Consider the following 24715-nt stretch of genomic DNA (forward strand, 5'->3'; position numbering starts at 1 on the left):
ATTACAATAAAATATCCCTCTGCACCAATTAACTAACACAATAAAGGTGGATGGGGAGAATGTTCAGCACACGGAACCTGGTTTTTAACTGAAAAATTATACCAACCCAATTAAATAACATTTTTTCCCATTATTATTATTATTTTGTGCCACTGAATCCATGCATATCGACAAGGAGCTATGAGATAAATGCAGAGAGTATTCACTTTGTGATAATTTGTACCTGCAAAAGGTACTAGAGTGTAGGTACTCTGCTGCCTGCTGAAATAGATTAATCTTCAGTTGCAGTTGGCTTTATTCTTTTCTGCAAGGAAGTATTTACTCTAGCCAAGTGGTGTCTGAAGCTCCACCATCAAGTAACCCAGTTTCAGAATATTGGCCTAAGAATCTGAAATGGAAACTGCTAGAAATAAATTTTTTAAAAAAAGGTTTATATCTTAAGAGTGCAGAGAGCAGAAAAAGAAAATTGAAGAAGTGTAAATAAAGAGAACTTAAGATTGCATCGAAACCATTTTATTAGACCTGGCATATACAGTCAACGTACCTTGTTAATTATAAGGAAAGTGAAAACATTCTCTCTCCCTGTCAGGCCTTTTAAGTCCATTGTTGATATCTTTCAGCACTTTGCTTTGCCCTAAAGGCCAGATCTGTTGATAGCTAATAGGATCCCTTTCTCTAAAAGGAGTCTATAGGATCTAACCCACTCTAAAAGGAAGGGCCAACTCCATTTGGACAAGTTTTAGAAATAACCCCAAACTTCAGTTCCAAGTTCACAGGCTTCGACAACACTTGCCTTTCTATAGGTGTGTTCTTCTAGAGGAACCACATAGTCCAAGTTAAGTGCAAGAGTACATTTCGCGTTTTTTTCCCAAACAAACCACAATAATAGGCACGCAGAGGTCCTTTAAAAGCCAGAAAACACTTGCTTTCTTCTTATCATTTTGGCTCTGGAGGGCACTGCTCTGTTTTCCAAACTGTGGTTGATATACCGAGAGTGAGGGATATAAACCCTTGACCTAGTGTGAATGGCAATTCTTGATCAATTGATTATCCAAGCTAGCAAAGCTACATCCTTGCTTGATGTTATCTTCAGCAGTTTAACAGAGCAGCTGAGCATGAATTCTTGCCTTCAGAAGTGATGGGAGCTCATTTTCTCCAGTACTGAGAAAGAGAGAAATAAAACATTAAGGAAGGCATTGTCTTTATTTAATTTCCCCACTGCAAGCATCATTTATTTTTTACTTTCATCAGTGGGGTTTATGTGGGAGTACATTGGGCTGACTAGGAACTGCCTCACCACTTTCAAACTTCAGGGACCTCAGAATTAGAAGTTCACATCATCACCAGCACCAGCATCCATGGGGCTCTCCAGGATACAAAAGTTTTGTGCCTAGTGCCAGTTTCTGTACTTACCCAGTGCCAAACTAAATGGAAGAGTTGGTCAAGAACAACATTCTCACACTCTTATGCCAGTTTTTCTGAAGACCAAGGAAGTCCCATTTGAGCCAATGGAACATTTCTTCCCACTGAGAACATCTGTTTCTCCTATCCATTCTAATTAAAGCCTCACTCCATCCTGTGGTCTTTCTGCTGGCTATTTGTTTTAAAAAAAACAGGCAAACAGCAAATGTTTAACTTGACCCAAATGCTGAAGAAAAACCACATCCCTTTAAGGCAAGTCAGTGTCCTGTTTTTCCATATTACAGATGGGGAGGGGGAAGGGAGAATGAGGAAATAGGCGTACTCAATTTATGGCACAGTTGAGATTGGAACTTGATTTTCCTAACCATTTCTCTTAGCTTCTAAATTATACCTGTCCTCTATGAGAAGGTATGGCATTATGAAGAACGCCAACATGTGCTCCTTCTGCCCCTACGAGACCACGTTTGGTTTCTGTTCCTGCATCGGATTTGGCAAGCTTTATTAGCCGGACAACTTAGGGAAGAAGAGGAAGGGACAAGTTAATATCCACCTGGCAAAGGACCAAGAACGGGGGTGGGGGGAGTCTAAGTGTGCTCAAAGGGATACTGAGGCATGATACTTAATGTTAAAATAGGCATTTTGAAAGTGCTTTACATGAAATTATATTGGAGGGATTTTTATAAACCAGCGAAGAAGGGTGGGCAACCTTTTGATGCCTGGGAGATGTTTAACTGAATTTTATGCAAAAAGCAATACTAGGATTAACACCAGATGAACCATCACACAGCACAATACACCCTAATCAAGGAGCTATTTACTCAGGCAATCAGCCAAGCAGCAAACAACAGCCCAACCAAAGAACTCCCAAGGAGAGAATGACACCCCCACCAACACAAGCAGGGCAAGCCACGGTATATAAACTGAGAGCAAGGCCCTCTCCCTTTTCGCACTGAAGATGTTGCCTAGTCTGGCAATGAAACGTCTGCAAGAAAACAACAAGGCTCAGAGAGCACCAAGGACTGCACAGATGTTTAACTTTCTGGAGGTAAGTAAAAGGACTGCCCCTCTCCCCTCCCAATTTTGGGAAAGAGGCACAAGATTGAATTTTTCTTTGCTTTTTAAAGCTGTGCTAAGCATGTTTAAGACTAATGCTACATTTTTTTGTGTTTCCCATATAAAAATGTTTCTTGGTAATTTATGATGCCTATTGATAATTTATGCTTATTGATAACTTATTCTGTTTGAATGGTGAATGATTTTTTTTTAGGATTTTGATGTTATGACAACTTAGTTTGGTGAGCCATTCAGAAAGAGCTCAGAAAGTGGGTAGCATACAAATAAACATTGTATAATAAATAATGGCCAGAGATTCTGGACAGCTGCACCACCATAAGTTGGTAATGCAACTGGAGGGTTGCAAAGGAGCAACAAATGAGTTCAAGAGCCAAAGATCGCTCACACCTGTATAATACAGGATTTTTATAAATACTGTATGAAGGGAAAATTGAATGTTGGCTAGCACTGACTTGTTAATTGGCAACAGAGACAAAATATTCTTGAAGACACTTTTTCTCACACAAACCATGAGATTTACCAGGGAGCCTGCAAAACTCAAGGGCACATTGGATAGAAGCTATTCAGTATAACTTCAGTTTCTTTTCTACGCGACAAAGGAACTCGCAGACCGATTGGCAGGACTTTTAATTTGAAGTGTGTCACAATCCTAGAATGCCACCTTACACTGAACTGACAATTCAAACCCATTTCTCATTTATACTATCTCTCAATTCAACAATCCATGGAAGTGATAAGCCCCTTGTCTCATAAATGGAGGTTAAGCCAGCCTGGGTTTCATTCACAGACAAATTTGACTGAGACATTTTCTTTCTCTAAAACAACCACCAGCGATATTGAAGTGAAGACAGTAGCAGACACAGGCAACAAGTTAATGTTGCAGTCAGATTTCTCCATTTTTAATGGGCCCAGGAGCATAATTTGTCCATAGACATCCAAGATGTCTAGCATTTAATAGCAAAGTTCCCCAAAGAATGGAGGAATAGTCTTGTGTGATCAGAGCCAGGCTCAAGTATATGAAGCAGAGGCAATTCCCTCAAAAGAAGGAGTTACAAAACCCTGTTGCAATCATAGTACAGGTACACTTAGACAAGACACTCAACCTAGTTTATTTATTTATTATTACTCAAATTTAGCCACCACCCATCTCCCCCAAAAGAGGGACTCTGGGTGGTTTACAATAAAATCCCGCACAAAACAAACATTAAAATCACATAAAACAATTATCATAAAATATAATAAATAAATAAAATCCAAGAAAGATGTAAAATCCAGGCTGGTGGGAGGGACTCTAGGGTGCGAGCCACCCCCAAGAATGGTTATTCACTTATAGTTACTGAATTAACCCCTTTTCTGAGTTTGTTATCCAGTAACTGTCTAGAAGACTAGTTGGGCTGTTTCAGCAAGATGTTCAGCAATTGTCCTAGGAAATATCTTTGAAATGATGGACAAACACAGGCACCAAAATGCTAGGGATCATTAGCTTTATCTTTAGAGTAGGCCCGAGACTCAGTGATAGGAAATTATCTCTAGGTCAGGTATGACTTTAGTTTGTGTACGTGTGGCAAACTGATAAAGAGAGCTGGATAATGGAGGAAAAAAGGTCATATTGCCTAATTTTGTCCTAATTTCTTCAAATCTATATTTTTTTTCTTTAATTAGTAAAATTGCAGCCTGTATGTGATAAAAAAAAATCAGAATGCAACATGTTTACATAAGGGCAGGCATGGTTGGCTCATGGGCACTGATGGAGGTTGGGCAACCACAGATAGTTTGACTTACCCTCTAGTTTATGCCCCATCATACCCTATTTATCCTAAGGAAAGAATTAAAAGGAAAACAAAAGAGATGGACTTTCCAGATAAGCCCTATTTATGTGGGGCTGCTCTGGGCTCTTTCTTCTGTGTCTGGCAGCCAATATGACGGTTCATCCCAGCTTAATCTTCTCTTCCAGGTTTATTTATTTGGTATAATAGTGCCACATATTCATGGTGATTTGCAATATAAAACCAAACATCAGAACCACCCAACAAAATTTATCTAAAGGATATAACATAAAAGCTGTGCTTGTTGCTCTGTTGGGTTTCCTCAACCATCAGTCATTTTAACTATTAGAAGCTGTTGAAACAAGCTCTGTTCTCAAGACTACCCTAAACACTGGGAGAGAGGACCACCTATAGATTTCCAGGGGAAGGTTGTTTCACAATGTGAGAAACATGGACTTCTCCCCCACCCCTCCAAATCTTCCATGGGGTGGAATCCTCAGCACCCCCATATTTGAAAGTGACAATTCTGCAGTTCCCTTGATGCCAAGCCATATAGAGCTTTACAGTGGTAGGAAGCCATGGAGATGACTTTGGAGGAACTATTTAGAAAAAAAAACATGTGCAAAAACATGCTTTGAGCCCAGGAAACAGGGAAAGTAGTACAAAAAGGGGTCTGGCTTCTTCCTGACTCCCAGGGGTATAATGAGAGGAAGAGAAGGAAAAACAGGCAGATTTGGAAGATTCTGTCAGTAAAGTATAGTTCTAGTCTTTGTGTGTGGAATCTGTTTTCTTACCTGGACAACCTCAAAGGGCTGAGAAGAGGTCCAAACTAGCACTTGGAATTGTGCCCAGAAACCTACTGGTAGACAACCTAGAAGCTACAACATTGGTCACCTATACGTCTAACAGCTCTCACCTGTCCAAAGGTGAGCTGATGCATTTTGCTCCAACTGCAGCTTCATGACTGTCAGCCCTTAGATATAGTCCAGACAAGAAGCAGACAATAAAAGAACTAGCTCTATCTTTATTGTAAGGTTACATTATCAGAATCTTGCAAGTCTCAAAGTACATCTCTCCTCCCCTCACCTTTACAGTCCATGAAACTAGGGAGGGTCCCTTCTGAGATGTTGGCCACTCCCCATTCCTTCTGAAAACTCAGTTGCTTCTTATCTGACCATTGTCTAGTTTGTGGCTCTTCCACTTGTCTCCCAAGGTCATTCCCAGATGCCATTACAATACTACTCTTCAAAGGGAGCTCCATATAGAAGGCACTGATGTTATCCATGCAAGAAGATTGGGTCGTTTGTATGATATGGGCGGTGAAGAAATGTGATAAGTAATTTAAAAATAAAGAAAGAACAAGGGCTTGGGACATAAAGATGACCTTCACCTCTACTTGGGTTTCTGTGTTTGCACAACCTGCAAACTTTTGACCAGTTGATCAGCATCACCCACCCAGCTACTGAACAGTGTTAAAAGAGATCCATACTTCAAGTTCTTTTCTCTGCTACATAATGCCTCCCACCCGCCCCCAGCAGCTTTAATGATTCCAGGCATGATCACCCCAAGGCCAGCATTGTACCAAAGTGTCAATCCCTGCACTTTTTTTCTTTTCTATGGCTGTAGCATCCTTCTTTTTTAAGCTGCCTTATCCTGGAGACTATTCCCCCAATGGGAAACTGTCGAGAATTGGTGTACTGCTCTTAATAAAGCACTAGAAAACCACCTGTAATACGTCAGTGGCTTCTGGCGATGCTTTCCAGTTAATTAAACTTGATATCCATCAGTATCAAAATATATTTACTTAAGGTGGCTTGTGATTGGAGTGGGGGAAGAGACTCATAATCTGTAGGGAGGAAAAAAAAACGGCAGGACTGTTGGTTACCCTGGTTCAGATAACAGCTTTTAATAAGTATCTGCTCTTATGGAAACTATCAACTTCATGAGTCACTTTGTGTAGAAATTAAAGCACCGATTGATTCTTATTCTAATTAAAAGAAAGGCAGCCATGGACTGGGCGGACACAGGCAGAACCAAGCTGTCATCTGAACCAGGGTAACCAACAGTCCTGCCGTTTTTTTCCTCCCTACAGATTATGCTTCTCTTTCCCCACTCCAATCACAAGCCACCTTAAGTAAATATATTTTGATACTGATGGATACCAAGTTTAATTAACTGGAAAGCATCGCCATCGCTTAGGAAAATGATAAAGCCCTTTCAGTGTTTGGCCTGGCCTTCAGTTAACAACTTGATGGTTACGCAGAAATTGAGTACCTGCATGGAAGTGCAAGCTTTGTTATTGCTTTTTAAAAATAATTTGGGGGCCAGACTTCTTCCTGTTCATGAGGAGGAGGAATTAATCCCAGGATGCAGTGATGGAGGATCTGGATCATTCGCCTTCACTAAATCCTCCTATTTTAAGACTAGGGGGTCAGGAGACAAGCCAACCACGGCCCATCTCCTTGCTGGAAAAAGATGCTCTTGCTATGACTCTGTACATAGATTCAATGATCCTCTTAATAGCAATTGACTGACAAATGCTAGGGCAGGTCTGTAGCTTTCATACTTTCCTTAGTCATCCCGTTCAGTTGAAGCTATTTTATGGAACAGCATGGAATGATTTCTTTCTTGCTTTCTCTTTCTTTCTTGATGGGGGAGGAAAGGGAAGATGTAAACTGTGGAGTCCTTGGTGCTCCCTGAGCCTGGTTGTTTTCTTGCAGAGTTTCATTGCCAGACTAGGCAACATCTTCAGTGCAAAGAGGGAGTGGGCCCTGCTCTCTTGCCCTGCTTGTGTTGGTGGAGGTGTCATTCTCTCCATGGGAGTTCCTTGATTGGGCTGTTGTTTGCTGCTTGGTTGATTGCCTGAGTTGATAGTTCCTTGATTAGGGTGTATTGTGCTGTTCGATGGTATCCTAGTGTTGATTTTTGCATATCTGGGGGTTGATTGCTGGCAAGGGAGTGTACTGGTCTTCTGGCTTTTCTATTGTCTCTTTTGAATGGTAGGTAAATGTTGTTTCCCTCTATGTGTCTGTTGATGGCTGCTTGGTCTGAGTGCCAGGCTTCCAGGAATTCTCTGGCGTTTTTGGATTTGGCTTGGTTTAGGATGCTCGCCGTTTCCCAGTTGAAACTGTGGTTGAGTCTGTCCATGTGTTGTGAGATTAAGGAGTTCTCATCGTGTCTTCTGACTGCTAGTTGGTGTTTGTGGATGCGCTCTGCTAAATGTAAATGTAAACCAGGTCTGCTGGAGGCAAAATTCCATGCAAAGACATACCTTCTTGAACTGCTGTTCTACCAAGTCTCAGAGACTCTTCATAACATTGAAAATTTCCCTCTCCTGAGAAAGCTGGCCAGAAGATCTGCCTTCCCTGGCAGTCCCCAAGAAAATGTAGGCATCAGTGTTATCAGCCAGGAGTTTTCTTAGGCTATATTTTGCCCACTGCCTAGGTCCACTGCATGCCAGCTGCAGAAATCAATATCGCTTGAGTGCTTATTGGAAGGCTTGGTTTTGAAAACCACCCGATTGAGCTGTCCAGGCTACTTCATTCAACAAGCTGTGGGTCTCTTCACACCCCACTGGGTAGTGTTGATAGTGGACAAAAGGAAGAGGATTGGGGAAGGAAATGGAGGCGCTAACAGTGGAAAAATGAATCAGTGGTGATGACTTAGCATCTTAGGAGCATCGGCTCAGCCCAACTATACTGTTTCTTGAAGCAACAATTTGAACTTGTATCACATCCTCTAGTGGGAGTTGCCATCAAGAGACATACAGCAATGGATACTGTCCTGTCTCAGGTCAGGGACACGCAAATACACAAGAGGCAGTTGCAAACTTTTCCTCATAACAAGCAACAACAACAAAGCAATGTGCAAACACATGCACGTAAAGGCAACCAAGTTCTCGCAAGGCCAGCAACTTGCCTACGGAAAGAGTTCAAAGTCCAGGGAGCAGGCACAAGAAAATGGTCAGGCAGTCCAGGAGTCCAAAGCATCGGGGAGGCTGTCAGCCGGTCCGGGCTCAGAGTCAAAAGGCAAGGCACAGAGAGTCGGAATTACGAGCGGTTGTTTCCAACAGCTGTCTTGGGCTTGTAGCTCTCCTTAAATAAGAGCAGCCCTGGTGGGGCCCATTGAGGAGGGCGAGGCTGCTCCCTTGCGAGTAACCTCACTGACTTCCTCTGTTCTGCTCTTCGTTCTGCTCTCCGGGCTCTCGCATTGGGAGGGGGTGGCAATTCCGAGTCCGCATCTTCCCTGAGCAGAAGCAGCTGTCCCCGCTGATCGCTGGCCGGCCCCGCTTCCTCTGCCTGCCCAGGCGGCTGTTCGTCCGGTGACCCCCGAGCTGGCTGCTTGTCCTCCAAGGCCACTTCAGGAGCCGGCTGCCCTTCTTCGTCTTCTGACTCTGAATCCGAGCCCCCCATGATGGATACTGAGAAATCAGTGGATCTGTGGTTAAGTTGAGCCTGACATTCCGGTGGGTCACAGAGGGCCATTTGGGAGACAGTTCCAGGGTTTGGAGGTTAGGGTGGGCACAGGAATAGTTCGCTGCACAGAGGTCTCCTGCTCCTGTTCCTGTCATTAAAATGCCATGAGCCCTAAAACTGGTTACTCCAAGTAGAACCAGCCCAATCAATTAGATCAAACAGAGAAAAACTGTTATTGATCCACATTTTTGGTGTTCCAGGGAGCGGCTTTTCTGTGACAATGTTGACACCGTGGAACAGCCTCCTGGTTGAGATCAGGCTAGCTCCTTCCTTGTTGATGTTGTGGCAGCTTTCAAAGATGGAGACCTTTACTTCCTATTTTTATGGTTTGTTGTTTTATATTTGGGTGGTGTTGTATTACTGTTTCTATGACTGTTCTACAGGTACAGGTAGTCCTTGTTTAATGACCACAACTGGGGCTGGCATTTCAGTTGCTAAGCGATATGGTTGTTAAGTGAACACAACCCAATTTAACGACCATTTCTGTTGTGGTCATTAAGTGAATCACCACAGTCGTTAAACTAACCATGTAGTTGTTACACAAATCACAGAGTTTCCCATTGATTTGGCTTCCTGGAAGCCAGCTGGGAAGGTTGAAAATGGTGATCACGTGATCACGGAACACTGTGATGGTTGTAAAAGCAAACCGGTTGCCAAGCACCCGAATCGCAATCACATGACTGCAGGGATGCTGTGACGGCCATAAGTGCGAGCACCAATCATAAGTCAGTTTCTTCAGTGCTGTGGTAAGTCCGAACCATTGCTGAACGGGTGGTCATTAAGCGAGGACTATCTGTGGATGTTTTCCTTAGTTTTTTATCATCTATCTAAGCCTCCAAGAGTCTCCGTATTGCAGTGGAATAGAAGTGTGGGACATCAATCACCTTGTTCTAAAAGAACCCAGCACTTCCAAATCCCATTTGGGGTTAAATTAGGAGTAGTCAGAGGGCTGGAAAAGAAATGGAAGGAATTCAAGCCATAACAAAATCCATTAAAATGGGAGAGGAGTGCTTTCACAGTTGATCCCGTAAAGAGCAGCTCAGTTCAGCTTGCAAAAACTCCAGCAAGGAAAAGTTCATTAAGGCTCTGCCTTAATGGACTCACACGTAAAGGAGAGCTGGAAGTTACTGCTGGAGTTTCCCAGATTCTGTACCTTATCCCTAATTTTTGCATTCAAGTTCTTTTTACTGAAGTCTACAAGATTCTTGCTTCCTTCGTTGTGTCCAGGGGTCAAGGGCATGGCAAGGAGAAACAGAAGTGGGAAAATTCCCCGAGGTCTTCCATTCCTGTTCTCAATCTTCATTTTGAGGGGGGTGGAAAGTGCCCCAGTGCCCTTAACCAAGTTGATGCTGAATTTCAGCAGCATTATCTCAGGGTGCTCCAGGACTGCACATGGGGTGCTGGGGGCTAGACGTGATCTGGGGACTTCCCATCACTGTTCCCAGGAGAAAAATGACAGAATACTGTTTGTTTGTTTGTTTATTTATTAGTTATTCAAATTTAATTACCGCCCATCTCCCCCAAAGAGGGACTGCTGCCTTCATCAGCTGGCAATCCTTACTTAGTTCTGCTGGAGAATGAACGAGGAACCAAAAGCTTTTTGATCTGCTCTAGGAGAATCTTTATCAAGTTCTTACCTGAGCAAACTTATGGATCTGTTCCACCATTGCTGCAAAGAGAGCATGGACACTTTCATCAATCAAACTCTGCATATAGTGTACTGCCTCCTCGTCAGAGAGGTCCAGACGGAACTTGTCTTGAACCTGAGAAGAAAAAGAATGGAGGACCCAGAAGGTGGCTCTGCATTTAAGACAATCTCCACAAAGTATAGGTAGTCCTCGCTTAACAGCCATTTGTTTAGTGACAACTCAGATTTACAACAGTGCTGAAGGAAACAACTTGTGACCGGTCCTTCCACTTATGACTGCACAGCATTCCCCCTGGTCACATGATCAAAACACAGGTGCTTGGCAAATGGATTGCAGTTATGACTCTCGCAGAGTCCTGCAGTCACGTGATCACCATTTTCAACCTTCCCAGCCAGCTTCCAGCCAGCAAAATCAATGGGGAACTGCGTGATTCACTTAACAGCCACATGGGTCTCTTAATGACCACGGTGATTTGCTGAATGACTGCCGCAAAAAAGCTTGTAAAATCGGGTTGGATTCACTTAATGACCACTTTGCTTAGCAACCAAAATTCTGGTCCCAGTTGTGGTTGTTAAGCAAGAACTACCTGTAAGCAGAAAATAAATCAATACATCTGTCTTGTCGAAAAAAATCAGACATAAATCTCAAAATATACTCACCTTCCTCACTGTGTCAACTTAGGGTCATCAATTCTAGCGGAAAGCCAACCTTGCAATTCTACCACCCCCATAAATCTATGCAAGTCAGAATTTCTATATGTGTATATGTGTATACGTCTATGTATGCATACGTAAATGCCTGCCAGCAACCGCATTGCAAAAAAGGTTAAGACCAGGACAAAAAGTAAATGTTTTTTTTTAACTTGAAATCAACTGTCTGTAAAATAAGATGCCTCCTTCATACAACTTGCTTATTCCCATATCCATATATCAACCATTCTCTTTCAGACACAAAGCATTCTCTCCCACAGAAACACACATGTACAAACACACAAACCCACACACATTCCCCTCTGTTCTTCCAGCAGAAACGGAAGGAAGGAAGGAAGGAAGGAAGGAAGGAAGGAAGGAAGGAAGGAAGGAAGGAAGGAAGGAAGGAGATGGTGTAAGAGGAAGAATGGGAAGAATAAGGGAGAAATAAACCTGGATGGGGAGTGAGGGGTGGGGAAGAGGTAAGTGGGAAAGGAAGAAACTAAACTAAACTAAACTAAATAAATAAATAAGCCTTGCTTAAGCACCTCAAGGGTTAAATTCACCAGGCAAGCACAGCTCATCTTCAGAGCAATCTTCAAAAGCCCCCATGCCTTGCAATTATGAACCTGCAGCCATTTCCCCCTTGTGCTCATTCAACAGCTCCTTCTAGCAAATATAAGACAAATTTCTCCCTGCTTCACCTGCAATTATTTAGGAGAAAACCCTCATTACCTCAGTGGATATCTTACCAACAAATCAACTTATCAACAAATCCAAACATGATGGGCTACGGGCTATGGGAATTGACAACTTTGGGTAAACAAGGCATCTTCTGGTAGACACAGAAAAAGAATAGACATTTTGGACATTATGACAAAGTGGTCAATTCCCATAGCCCATTAAGTTTGGATTCGTTGATCAGCTGCAAGCATCGAACACCTCCAGCAAGGAACTATAAGCATTCCATTGTGGGCTGAATGTTCAGTGCCATATTTATGGTGTTTCTATATTATGCCCACAGGTTCTGTGGTTGGGTGAGCAATTTTCAATGTTATAAGAGGAAAGGTTATTATGATGGTGTGTGGGAATGACCTTGGGGAGCAGGGCGAAGGGATTCTGCTGAGGGAACGGTCAGATGAGAACGTAGCCTGCAGCTGCGTAGTGGGTGGAGGAAGCGGCTCAGAAGGCACCCTCCCTAAGTTCTTGGGTTGTAAAGGAGACGGCGGGAGATTTGTACTTTCAGCCTTGCAAGATTCTGTTAATGCAGCCTTACAATAAAGTAGAATTAGCTCATCTAGTCGTGTTTCCTGTCTGCTGTACCTGGGAAGGCTTATTTTCTGAATGGCTCACTGACACACACACACACATCCATCCGACTGAGGGAGTTGGGGGTGGGTGGCGTAGTCTTGCGCTGGTTCACCTCTTTCCTCCAGGGCCGGTCCCAGTTGGTGCCAACAGGGAGAGAGAGATCCAACCCGGAGACCCTTCCTTGCGGGGTGCCCTGGGTCTCAGTACTCTCTCCACTCCTTTTTAACATCTACGTGAAACCGCTGGGTGAGATCATCCGTCAGCACGGGGTGAGGTAGCACCAATATGCTGATGATACCCAGTTATACATCTCCATCCCAGGTGAAGTAAGTGATGCCGTGACCACCCTCTCCAGGTGCCTGAGGCCTGTGGGGGCCTGGATGGGGAACAACAGGCTTCGGTTGAACCCTGCTAAGACAGAATGGCTGTGGGTTGACAACCCCTCAGCTCCTAGGAATTTGCCATCTTTGGTTCTGGATGGGGTTGCACTGCCACCAGACAGATCCGGTGCGTTAACTTGGGGATCCTCCTGGACTCACAACTCCTGCTCGAAGAGCAGGTGGCAGTCGTGGCCAGGAGGGCCTCTGCGCAACTTTGTGTTTTGCGCCAGTTACGCCCCTTCCTGGAACAAGAGGCCCTTCGAACAATCACTCATGCTCTGGTTATCTCCCATATAGACTACTGTAATGCGCTCTACATGGGGCTACCCTTGAAGAATATCTGGAAGCTTCAGCTGGTCCAGAATGCAGCCGCATGGGCAATCTTAGGTGCCCCAAGTGCGGCACATGTAACATCTTTGCTGCATGAGCTGCACTGGGTTCCAGTCTGGTTCTGGGTCCAATTCAAGGTGTTGGTTATGACCTTTAAAGCCCTACATGGCATGGGGCCAGGCTACCTGAGGGGCCATCTCATCCCCATTACATCGACCTGTCCCACCCGGGCATCCAGAGGGGGCATGCTACAGACCCCTTCTGTTAAAGAGTTCCATCTGACGGGGTCATGGAAGCCTTCTCCGCAGTAGCTCCTGCCCTTTGGAACATTCTCCCCCCAGAGATGAGACAGGCCCCTTTGTTCCTGGGCTTCTGCAAACAATTAAAGACCTGGTTTTGTCACCATGCCTGGGGCGGGAGGAAGAATAGTCACTCCTGGGGATGGCTAGCTGCCTAGAATGGCCCTGTTTTACTTGCGGGTTTATAGAGAACTTTTAACCATCTGGTTTCCATCATATTTATATTTTATTATGTACTATATTTATTCTATAGTTTTATATTGCATTGTTTTAACTGTGTTTTATTGTAAACCGCCCAGAATCCCTCCCTGGGGGGAGATGGGCGGTGATACATTTGATCAATCAATCAATCAATCAATCAATCAATCAATCATTCCCTCTTAATTTTTATACAATAGAAATAGATCTGTCTACATGGTAGATTACATTCTTTCTCCTTTTCTTGCAGGTGGGAACTGAAAGAGGTACATGCAATCTTTTGGGGCTTATGAGTACATCTAGAATGCTGAGAACAGATCTTTATGATATGTTTGGTGCATCAGGCCAGACTCAAAACATTATCCTTGAGTTATTTTGAGAGCAGGTCAAGATCTTTTAGTATACAGGTAGTCTTCACTTAGTGACTGTTTTGTTTAGCGACTGTTTGCAATGAACAGGTAACTTTACAACCAATCCTCACATTTATGACCTTGGCGGGTCTGTAAAGCAAAGAAAAGCTGAAGGAAGGTCATAAGCACAGTCACAGTTTCACTTAGAGACTGCTTTGCTTAATTACCAAGTTGCCAGTCCCAATTGTTGTCGCTAAATGAGGACTCTCTGTACTTTAACCCTAAGGAGGCTTTGGATGCCCTGGTTGATTTAATTCTGCTGTAGATGTGCTCTTTACTGTGGCTGGATGGATATATATAGGACCCAATTATGCATTCATACTGCTAAATTCGTGGCAACCTCTGTTCCTTCGAGTGAATGTGCAATTAAAGTGGGATTCACTTAAGCCCAGAATGGAAGAAATCAGTGCAAGGTAGCAAACTGTTTCCTTGGGGGTCACTGTAGGATGAAGATTAATGAGTACAGAGTCCAGTTAGAAAATGTCCCACAAGGCAGGTAAGATCTTGAAGAAGTTGGGGGAAGGGGAATGAACATAATTTTGTCTTGAGGCTGAGCATTTGTGCAAGCATTTTAGCAGGATCCAAAATAGGACTGCAAGGGGACAATCCTTCTGCCTCCAGTTGTACAATTCACAGATAGGCAGGTTTTGTTTTTTTGGATTTTCTATTAAAACTAGACCTTGTTTGTACCGCAGTTAAAATTATAAATGCCTCCCTGATAAACAGTATCTTAGAAGAAGAGAAAGAAATTGAGATATAATTTCTGCATTGCTCCTACAGAGGCCGTTACAATTACCTTTCCAATAGCATCTAATTAGGTATGGATTTTAGACTGTTTGTAAGTCCTGGCGCTAAAGTGGAAGGCCAGAGGAAAACTGAAGATCACAAGTTATTGGTCCAAGACATAATGAATGATAATTCAATGTTTTCAGTGGCATCGAATTTACTTTCAAAAAGGCAGCAGGTTTTTCTGGTCGACGTTCCTTCCGCGGTGGAGCTAAACAACGGGGCGGGGGTGGAGGCAAAGAGTTGTTATGATCAAAACATTCCTGAGACTGAGCTGTTTTCAGGATCCAAAGGTGAACAGCAGCTCTTTCTTAAAACCAAGGAATGCATATGCCTGTGATCAGCTTTCATAAGAAGGGTAGGGTATTCTTCTTACAGCTCTTGGGTACTTTTGATCATGCTAACCATCGGTTTTCCACTCTTCCTCTTACCAATTAGACACTTCTGAACAACGGGGAACTACGTGGAATTCTCTTTTTTCCTTGATATTGTGCAGATTTCATCAGTAGATCTTCAGGCTTCGTTACTCCATTTCTTCGCATTGCCACAGCAATTCAAGCAGCACATGTCGTCTGTTCACTTTGATGGAAACAGAAAGCTAGTGGGAATCAACCTTACCGTCTGCCTTCTGGGAAAAAGGAATTTTGTGACTGGCTATGATCACCATGGCAGGCATTTTATGAGAGTGCTCATAGAAAGTTTCTGAAACTCCAAAAGGGTCCACCAGTCCAACAAGGTTGGGTGTCGTACACAGTCTTAAGTATTCCCTGTCTCAAAATGATGGGAAATTGAACCAGTGATTTTCAACAGTTAACACGGCTGATGTCTGGTGGCATTTGGGTTGGAAGCTTTGAGGACTGTGAAGAAATAGAGGTTTAGGATTGCATGGCAGTTCACTATTCACTCCATTTGCAAAACACTATAACACACTTTGCTAATTCCCTCTTTGCATTTTGACACAATGTTTTCCTAGCTACGTTTGGACAAAAGAACCAGGATACAAGATTGAAGCTTGGTGGTAGAGAACTTGAAAGAGGTGCCAAGTTCACCCTTTGGCATTTGCAAGCATGGTCAGCAAAAACTACTTACTAAAACCTTAGGTGGCCAATATTAAATATTTTATGCTGGATGGATCAAGCCATGACTCCTGTTCCTGTGAATTATTGACTCTCTCCCATATGGAAATCTATCTGGCCTCAATGAAGTGAAGCTAGTGTAGAATGGCAGAACGTCACCTTTTCTACATGGTTTTTCTACCAATACAGATGGACCAGGAGATGGGGAAAGAGCTTTCAAGCAGTATCCTAATCAGGCCCCAAATCAGTCTTCCCAAAATTCCCAACCAATATATGTGCTGGAAGGTGCAATTCCAACATATTGGGATGGCTGCAGTTTGGGGAAGGATGACTATCCAAACTGGGCCATTTCTGGATGTGTGGTCTTCAACTATCAAAATTTCCCAGACACCAAATATCCTTGTAGACAATCGTGGGGGCTGAAATCCACACCTCCAGAAGCCCCCAGTTTGGGGGAGGCTATTCATCACTACAGTTCCATTCAATTGTAAGTTCAAACTATCAACAGAGGATTCAATATGGGCAACATACTATAAGATAATATGCAATGTAAGAAAGTGATTTTCCAAGGCTTTAGATGGGCTTAGAAAATACAGTAAGTGTGAAGACAGCTTTTTAAACTGATACACATCACAGCTCCCCAGGCTGCTTTCCATCAGTGTCAGTCTGAACTGCAAATTCTGCTCAACAGCTTAGAAGATCACAGATAATGCAGCTTCTTTCTCAAAGAAAGATTTTCAGTGCATTTAAACAAAATGAGTCTTTGACTATCTTTCTACTGCATTCACCTTGTCCATATGTGAACATCAACCCAGAGCTACTGGAATTACTGATGCACAGAATCTTTTTACCTACTATTAAAGATTCCAGCTTAGTAAACACCAGTGAATCAGGTTTGATAAAGGTTAGCTGCACAATCTTCAGCAAAGGATCGTTACCTTGTCATGGTGCTGGAGCTTGAGCACCTCAATGACGCCATGAACTAAACCATGAAGGGCCACCCAAGACGGGAAGGTCATGACAGAGAGGTCAGACTAAATGCGATCCCTGGGGAAGGTAATGGCAACCCACCCCAGTGTTCTTGCCGTGAAAACTAAATGGATCAGTACAACCAGAGATATGTCGGTATACCATCGGAAGATGAGACCCCCAGGTCGGAAGATGGTCAAAATGCTACTGGGGAGGAACAGAGGATGAGTTCAACTAGCCCCAGACGTGATGACGCAGCTAGCTCAAAGCCGAAAGGACGGCTAGCGGCTGATGGTGCTGGTGGTGAACGGCAAATGCGATGTTCTAAGGATAAACACAGCATTGGAACCTGGAATGTAAGATCTATGAGCCAGGGCAAATTGGATGTGGTTATTGGTGAGATGTCAAGATTAAAGATAGACATTCTGGGCATCAGTGAACTGAAATGGACTGGAATGGGCCACTTCACATCAAATGACCACCAGATCTACTACTGTGGACAAGAGGACCGAGAAGAAATGGAGTAGCCTTCATAATTAATAGTAAAGTGGCTAAAGCAGTGCTTGGATACAATCCAAAAAACGATAGAATGATCTCAATTCGAATTAAGGGCAAGCCATCTAACATCACAGTGACCCAAATATACGCTCCAACCACAGATGCTGAAGAAGCTGAAGTAGAGCTGTTCTATGGGGATCTGCAGCACCTACTGGACAACACGCCTAAAAGAGATATTATTTTCATCACAGGAGACTGGAATGGTAAGGTGGGCAGTCAAATGACACCTGGAATTACAGGTAAGCATGGCCTGGGAGAACAAAACGAAGCAGGACATAGGCTGATATAATTTTGCCAAGACAACTCACTCTGCATAACAAACACTCTCTTCCAACAACCTAAGAGACAGCTTTATACATGGACATCACCAGATGGACAACACCAAAATCAGATTGACTACATCCTTTGCAGCCAAAGGTGGCGGACATCTATACAGTCGGTAAAAACAAGACCTGGAGCTGACTGTAGTTCAGATCACGAACTTCTTCATGCACAATTTAGGATCAGACTAAAGAGATTAGGGAAGACACACAGATCAGCTAGATATGAGCTCACTAATATTCCTAAGGAATATGCAGTGGAGGTGAAAAATAGATTTAAGGGACTGGACTTAGTAGACAGGGTCCCGGACGAACTCTGGACAGAAGTTCGCAACATTGTTCAGGAGGCGGCAACGAAATACATCCCAAAGAAAGAGAAAACCAAGAAGGCAAAATGGCTGTCTGCTGAGACACTAGAAGTAGCCCAAGAAAGAAGGAAAGCAAAAGGCAACAGTGATAGGGGGAGATATGCCCAATTAAATGCAAAATTCCAGAGGTTAGCCAGAAGAGATAAGGAATTATTTTTAAACAAGCAATGCACGGAAGTGGAAGAAGACAATAGAATAGGAAGGACGAGAGACCTCTTCCAGAAAATTAGAAACATTGGAGGTAAATTCCAGGCAAAAATGGGTATGCTCAAAAACAAAGATGGCAAGGACCTAACAGAAGAAGAAGAGATCAAGAAAAGGTGGCAAGAATATACAGAAGACCTGTATAGGAAGGATAACAATATCGAGGATAGCTTTGATGGTGTGGTCAGTGAGCTAGAGCCAGACATCCTGAAGAGTGAGGTTGAGTGGACCTTAAGAAGCATTGCTAATAACAAGGCAGCAGCAGACGACGGCATCCCAGCTGAGCTGTTCAGAATCTTGCAAGATGATGCTGTCAAGGTAATGCATGCTATATGCCAGCAAATTTGGAAAACACAAGAATGGCCATCAGATTGGAAAAAAATCAACTTATATCCCCATAACAAAAAAAGGGGAACACTAAAGAATGTTCAAACTATCAAACAGTGGCACTCATTTCACATGCCAGTAAGGTAATGCTCAAGATCCTGCAAGGTAGACTTCAGCAATTCATGGAGTGAGAATTGCCAGATGTACAAGCTGGGTTTAGAAAAGGCAGAGGAACTCGAGACCAAATTGCCAATATCCGCTGGATAATGGAAAAAGCCAGGGAGTTTCAGAAAAAACATCTATTTCTGTTTTATTGACTATTCTAAAGCCTTTGACTGTGTGGACCATAACAAATTGTGGCAAGTTCTTAGTGGTATGGGGATACCAAGTCATCTTGTCTGCCTCCTGAAGAATCTGTATAACGACCAAGTAGCAACAGTAAGAACAGACCACGGAACAACGGACTGGTTTAAGATTGGGAAAGGAGTACGGCAGGGCTGTATATTCTCACCCTACCTATTCAACTTGTACGCAGAACACATCATGCAACAAGCTGGGCTTGAGGAATCCAAGGCTGGAGTTAAAATTGCTGGAAGAAACATTAACAATCTCAGATATGCAGATGATACCACTTTGATGGCTTAAAGCAAAGAGGAACTGAGGAGCCTTATGATGAAGGTGAAAGAAGAAAGTGCAAAAGCTGGCTTGCAGCTAAACCTCAAAAAAACCAAGATTATGGCAACCAGCTTTTTTGATAACTGGGAAATAGAGGGAGAAAATGTAGAAGCAGTGAAAGACTTTGTATTTCGAGGTGCGAAGATTACTGCAGATGCTGACTGCAGTCAGGATATCAGAAGATGCTTAATCCTTGGGATAAGAGAAATGACAAATCTCGATAAAATAGTCAAGAGCAGTGACATCACACTGACAACAAAGGTCCGCATAGTTAAAGCAATGGTGTTCCCTGTAGTAACATATGGCTGCGAGAGCTGGACCATAAGGAAGGCTGAGAGAAGGAAGATTGATGCTTTTGAACTGTGGTGTTGGAGGAAAATTCTGAGAGTGCCTTGGACTGCAAGATCAAACCAGTCCATCCTCCAGGAAATAAAGCCAGACTGCTCACTTGCGGGAATGATATTCAGGGCAAAACTGAAATACTTTGGCCACATAATGAGAAGACAGGACACCCTGGAGAAGATGCTGATGGTAGGGAGAGTGGAAGGCAAAAGGAAGAGGGGCCGACCAAGGGCAAGATGGATGGATGATATTCTAGAGGTGACAGACTCGTCCCTGGGGGAGCTGGGGGTGTTGACGACCGACAGGAAGCCCTGGCGTGGGCTGGCCCATGAAGTCACAAGGAGTTGGAAGCGACTAAACGAATAAACAACACAGCTGCACAATGCGTGGGTACCTTACACTTTTTAGTGGCCTCACTGAATAGATATTTTGATTATTCATTTATTGCCCATCTTGTTCAGCTTTTAGGGAAGGATTTGTTCGAGGTAAGCATAGCATCCACTGTCTTGATTCTTGTACCTCCTCATCATTATTGATGGAACCAGTTCTTGCATTCTTGGGAGGAACTAGAGATTGAGATCTGCCCTGTTATCAAGACATATTCATACTGGATCAAATTAGTATGTAAGAGGTCTTCATACACAGACATTATCAGGTTAGCAATTCTACTCCAGAGATGTGGACCACTTCAACCTGAGAGTTCCCACTACCTGGTCCAGGGACTCATGAGAAGTGTAGTCCATTAGGAAGTCCGTAAAGGGTAGAGGAAATGGCCTTGAGGAACAGGAGGAAGAGCTGCTAGCAAGACAATGGTCAAATAAAAGAGGCCTGAGCCCAGGGCAGGAATGTCACCTGAGAAAGTATCTCAGACAAGCCCTTCCCTAGATTCTTCTACTATAACCTTACAATAAAAGTAGTATTGACCTACATGCCATTGGATTCCTAATCTGATCTACCTTGAAGGGTCGACAAGACCTTTCTCCCCAGCAAAGCCTAGATCCCTTTGTCTCCTCACAGAGAAGCAATAGTGTCATGGGTCTGGAAGCTTCTTCTCTCCTGCAGACTCTCAGGAGGAGAGGGGTAAGGAGTAAGTTCAAAAGCACATACGTCACTTCTCTGTCATTTGGACGAAAGAGTGTTCCAAGTGTGATCCTTAAGTACCAGAGATGATGGGGAAAAATGTATGGTTGCAGTGGAAGTCATAGTGGGAAAAATCAACAATGTGGTGAATCAGAGAAGAGGTTTCTGGGTGTAGGACTACAAGGTGGGCAATTACGAATGTTCCTAATGAGCTATCTGGTTTGCTCTCTGTGCTTTAATACAGGTAGTCCTCGACTTATGACCATTCGTTTAGCAACCGTTCGAAGTTACGATGATGAAAAAAGTGACATGTGACCAGTCCTCACACTTATGACCGGTCCTCACACTTATGACCGTCACAGAGTCCCTGCAGTCACATGATCAAAATTCAGACACTTGGCAACAGGCGTGCATTTATAATGGTTGCAGTGTCCTGGGGTCATGCAATTGCCATTTGCGACCTTCCCAGCCAGCTTCTGCCAAGGAAAATCAATGGGGGAAGCTGGATTCACTGAACGACCATGGCAAAAAGGCTCATAAAATCAGGTGTTACTCATTTAATGACCATCTTGCTTAGTGACATAAGTTCTCAATTGTGGTTGTAAGTCGAGGACTACCTGCATTTCAGTAATCAAGCCTAACCTCACTGCTGCTCATTTATTCTCAGGGAGCCCATCCTTGCAACCTTCCATTAGGCCAATGAGCATCAGTAGAATTTGTTTAGAATACGAAGACCCGAAAAGAACAGGATTTAGTTTAGGCTCTGCACCAGGACTCAGATCTCTGGTGCTTCTGACCGCCACTTCCCTATCCTCTATTTCTTCCCGGTTGAAGTTGGAGGTGACATTTTTTGAAGCAAAGTTCTGGGAAGCATCCCTCAGGAAAGCAGCAGTAGGCAGCGCTTTAGAAATTGGGTGGGGTTTTGCTCATGTAGCCCACGGGTCAGTTCTATAAATGGCAATGATTCCCTAAGGACTCAGAAATGAGTTTTCCAAGCTTCCTGACTGTCATTTTAACAGGAGATTTGTGGAATCTTTCTGCATACAACACGTGTTCTGCACCTGAGCCACAGCTCCTTTAACTACGTCTAGCAAAAGCATGAGGGAAAAAAACAAAACAAAACAGGAAGAGTTCAGATACGGTCATCTTTGATCTCATGAAGCAAGCAACACAGAAAACTTAATGTTTATCTAACCAACTCAGTTCATCTAACCAACCAGGGACATGATTCTCCCCTCTTGTGGTTTCAGACATGAGACTGCCCATAAAGCAATAATCTGCCCCAGAGGAATAATGGATTAAAAAAACTACAGAATAAATTTAGCTTTCTTTTTTCCAGGCAAAGGCTAACAATGCTTGCCTCAGCTCCTCAGGGCAATTTGGCATCAATGTTTAATGACCATATGTTGCAGATTCAGAGTTACACACACACACACACTCAAAAGCAGAGTATTCACATCCAGTCCACAGCTTGTCCAACAACCTTCTTTAAATGCCTCCCCACCTAGATATTTCATTCACACAGCTAATTGTTAGTCAATCACTCCGAAAGCTCCAGTACCTGTTGCTACATTAGCAGTATTACAGATTCTTGCAGTGATTCTTGAACGAACCACTTCATAGAAATTTCACCACTTTGCTTGTTGCAATGCAAGGAAAAGCAGCATTTCAGACAGCCACGCCACCATGCCACCATCTCTGCTCCCTCATCATACCCAGAGAGTGTCCATGTATGAGGATTAGACTTTTTGGCTTCCCATAGTCTCACTTTGTTTTCTATCCCCAATGTAGGCAACCTAGTACACCCCAAATGTTTTGGACTACAGTTCACACCACCCCTTATTATTGGCTCTACTGGTTGAAGCTGTTTGCAACTGAAGTCCAAAACATCTGCAGGTTACTCATTCTGGGTTTCAACACTTCTACCCTTGCCCTATACGTTAAAAGTTCAAGGGACTTTTCTTAAAAAAAGGTATTACAAACTGCACACGTGAGTGAAATGGGGGAGATGACGTGTTACTAAGCTTGGAGGGGAAAGGATTAAAACAAATGTTCTAGGGATAAGCAGTTATGTGTGCTTCTGGTAGAATTCACATTACACCTCTGCTTTGCAAGCTGCATTGGTTACCAGTCTGTTTCCAGGTCCAGTTCAAGGTGTTGATGTTGATCTTTAAGGCCCTTCAAGGCAGGTTACCTGAGGGACTGCCTCTCCCTAATTTCATCTGCCCATCCTACCAGATCTGGCACAGAGGGTATGTTATGGGTTCCAACACCTAGAGAGCTACATTTGGCAGGCCCTAGGTGGTGGGACTTTTCTGCTGAGGCACCCGCCCTGTAGAATCTTCTCCCCCTTGAGGTAAGGTTGGCCTCGTCACTATTGAGCTTCCGGAGGTCCCTCAAGACCTGGTTGTGTCAGCAAGCCTGGAGACCCCAAAGGATGGGTGATCTAATACGGTGGCTCCATTATTTTTAACAACCCTTCATATCTTATTCTCTGCTTAGTTGGGTTTTATATATTTCTTATACTTTTTAATGTATTTATTGTTTTTTTAACCCTGTTGTACATCTCCTAGAGTCGCTTGGAAAAAGTGAGATGGGCAGCTAATATACTGAGTAAACAAACACATAAATATGAAAACCATATGGTTATCAATAGCTATCCTTCACTTAAACATAAACACTGATAGGCAGTTGTAGGAGACCAGTCCCACTGAAAATATATACATACGTAATCTGAAAATCTCTTTCCAGATTTAAGTTCATTAGCTTGGAAACTCTACAAAGATCCATTATGAAATCTGTTTGGGAGGATAAAGATATCCCTTGCCAAAAACACTACCCAGAAGATTAGTCCAGAAGCCACTTTCACATTCCAGTTGGGTTGACTGATTTATATTAGCGCTGAAGTGGGTTGACCCTTTGTCCTCAATCTTTGTACCTCTGGGTGATGGAAACCAAATTGTTAACCAGGTGAAGATGGAAGGAAGAAGAATTATGAACTTCTCATTTGGCAGACCATTGGCCAGGTAAGACCCTCAATAGCTTCTATCCCAATCTGGAAGAGGCTCTAAAAGTGGGCCTTCCCGTTCAGTTGCTTCCTGCTTCATAGTACGGCTGAGTTTCCTTTCTCTCACCTCTGGAAAAACCACCCTCAAAGGTGCTGAAGGAGGTGGAGAGGGGATGGCAGGAGGTAAGTTGCAACAATCTCTTTGCCTTCTCCTCCCCAGCTTTCAACAACAACAACAACATTAAGTAAAAAAGAGGAATGCATTATTGGTGCCTACCACAGTGTTTTACAAAAGCTACTCATTGTCATATTTCTCGAGCTCCTTTCGGATTGCTGAGCTTGGGCGGCTGCCTTTCCTCTAAGGAGATGGATGCTATTGATAGTTAAAAGAAGACAGACTGGCACGGATGTTATTGGATTGGAAGAGAAAGCAAAGTAGCCGTATTATTGTCTACACTGATAGGCCTTTTAGATGATGCAGCAGTGCCCTCTGGCTGCAGAGAGAAGAACGTCTGGACCAGTCAAAGCGATGAACCTCTGAGCAGCGGCTGAGTTTCTTTTGTCTGGTGCACGCCTCATTGATTTCCAGATGCTTTCTTATTAAAAGGTCACACTTGCTATGGAAGACACATGCTGAACTATGAGGCAGCCCAGCTAGATTAAAAAAAAAAAAAGAAGAAGAAGAGAAAAGAAAAGAAAAGCAGGAAACAAAGAAAAAGATCAAGGCTGGGCAAAACTCCCTGTACCGAGGTACTACCGATATTATCAATATTACAATGTCTTAGCCAGGCTTTTCTAGGGTAAGCTAAACTATATATTCACTAAAGCAACCATTGTTTCAAAGGTTATGGAATTTTGTCTGGGGGTGGAGGGAGCACCCTTGAAGCAGAAAAGAGGCAGGGTCAGGACAAACCCAGCGTTGGCTAAAAAATACAACTGTTGATGTTAATGATTGTTTAGACTTTCTTCGCTCTATGAGCCCTGACCCAGATACAAGAAA

The 24715-nt window shown here is 43.3% G+C and overlaps 1 protein-coding gene across 2 annotated transcripts in view; it reads right to left on the minus strand.

Annotated features, from left to right (window-relative positions):
* Nucleotides 1-497: 497 nt before the first annotated feature.
* Nucleotides 498-24715, minus strand: part of PIK3C3 (phosphatidylinositol 3-kinase catalytic subunit type 3) — a 93096-nt gene continuing 68878 nt past the window's right edge. The window contains exons 24-25 of one of the 2 annotated variants that reach the window (XM_063295875.1): nucleotides 10375-10500; nucleotides 498-1161 (exon numbers count right to left, since the gene is read on the minus strand). In XM_063295875.1, coding sequence (XP_063151945.1) covers nucleotides 1147-1161; nucleotides 10375-10500 — 141 coding nt within the window. In that variant the 3' untranslated portion in view covers nucleotides 498-1146. Of the gene's footprint in view, nucleotides 1162-10374; nucleotides 10501-24715 lie in introns of those variants that run through there. The other variant, XR_010067371.1, reaches the window with a different exon arrangement.

This window comes from Candoia aspera, chromosome 2 (assembly GCF_035149785.1).
Source record: "Candoia aspera isolate rCanAsp1 chromosome 2, rCanAsp1.hap2, whole genome shotgun sequence".
Classification (NCBI taxonomy): domain Eukaryota; kingdom Metazoa; phylum Chordata; class Lepidosauria; order Squamata; family Boidae; genus Candoia; species Candoia aspera.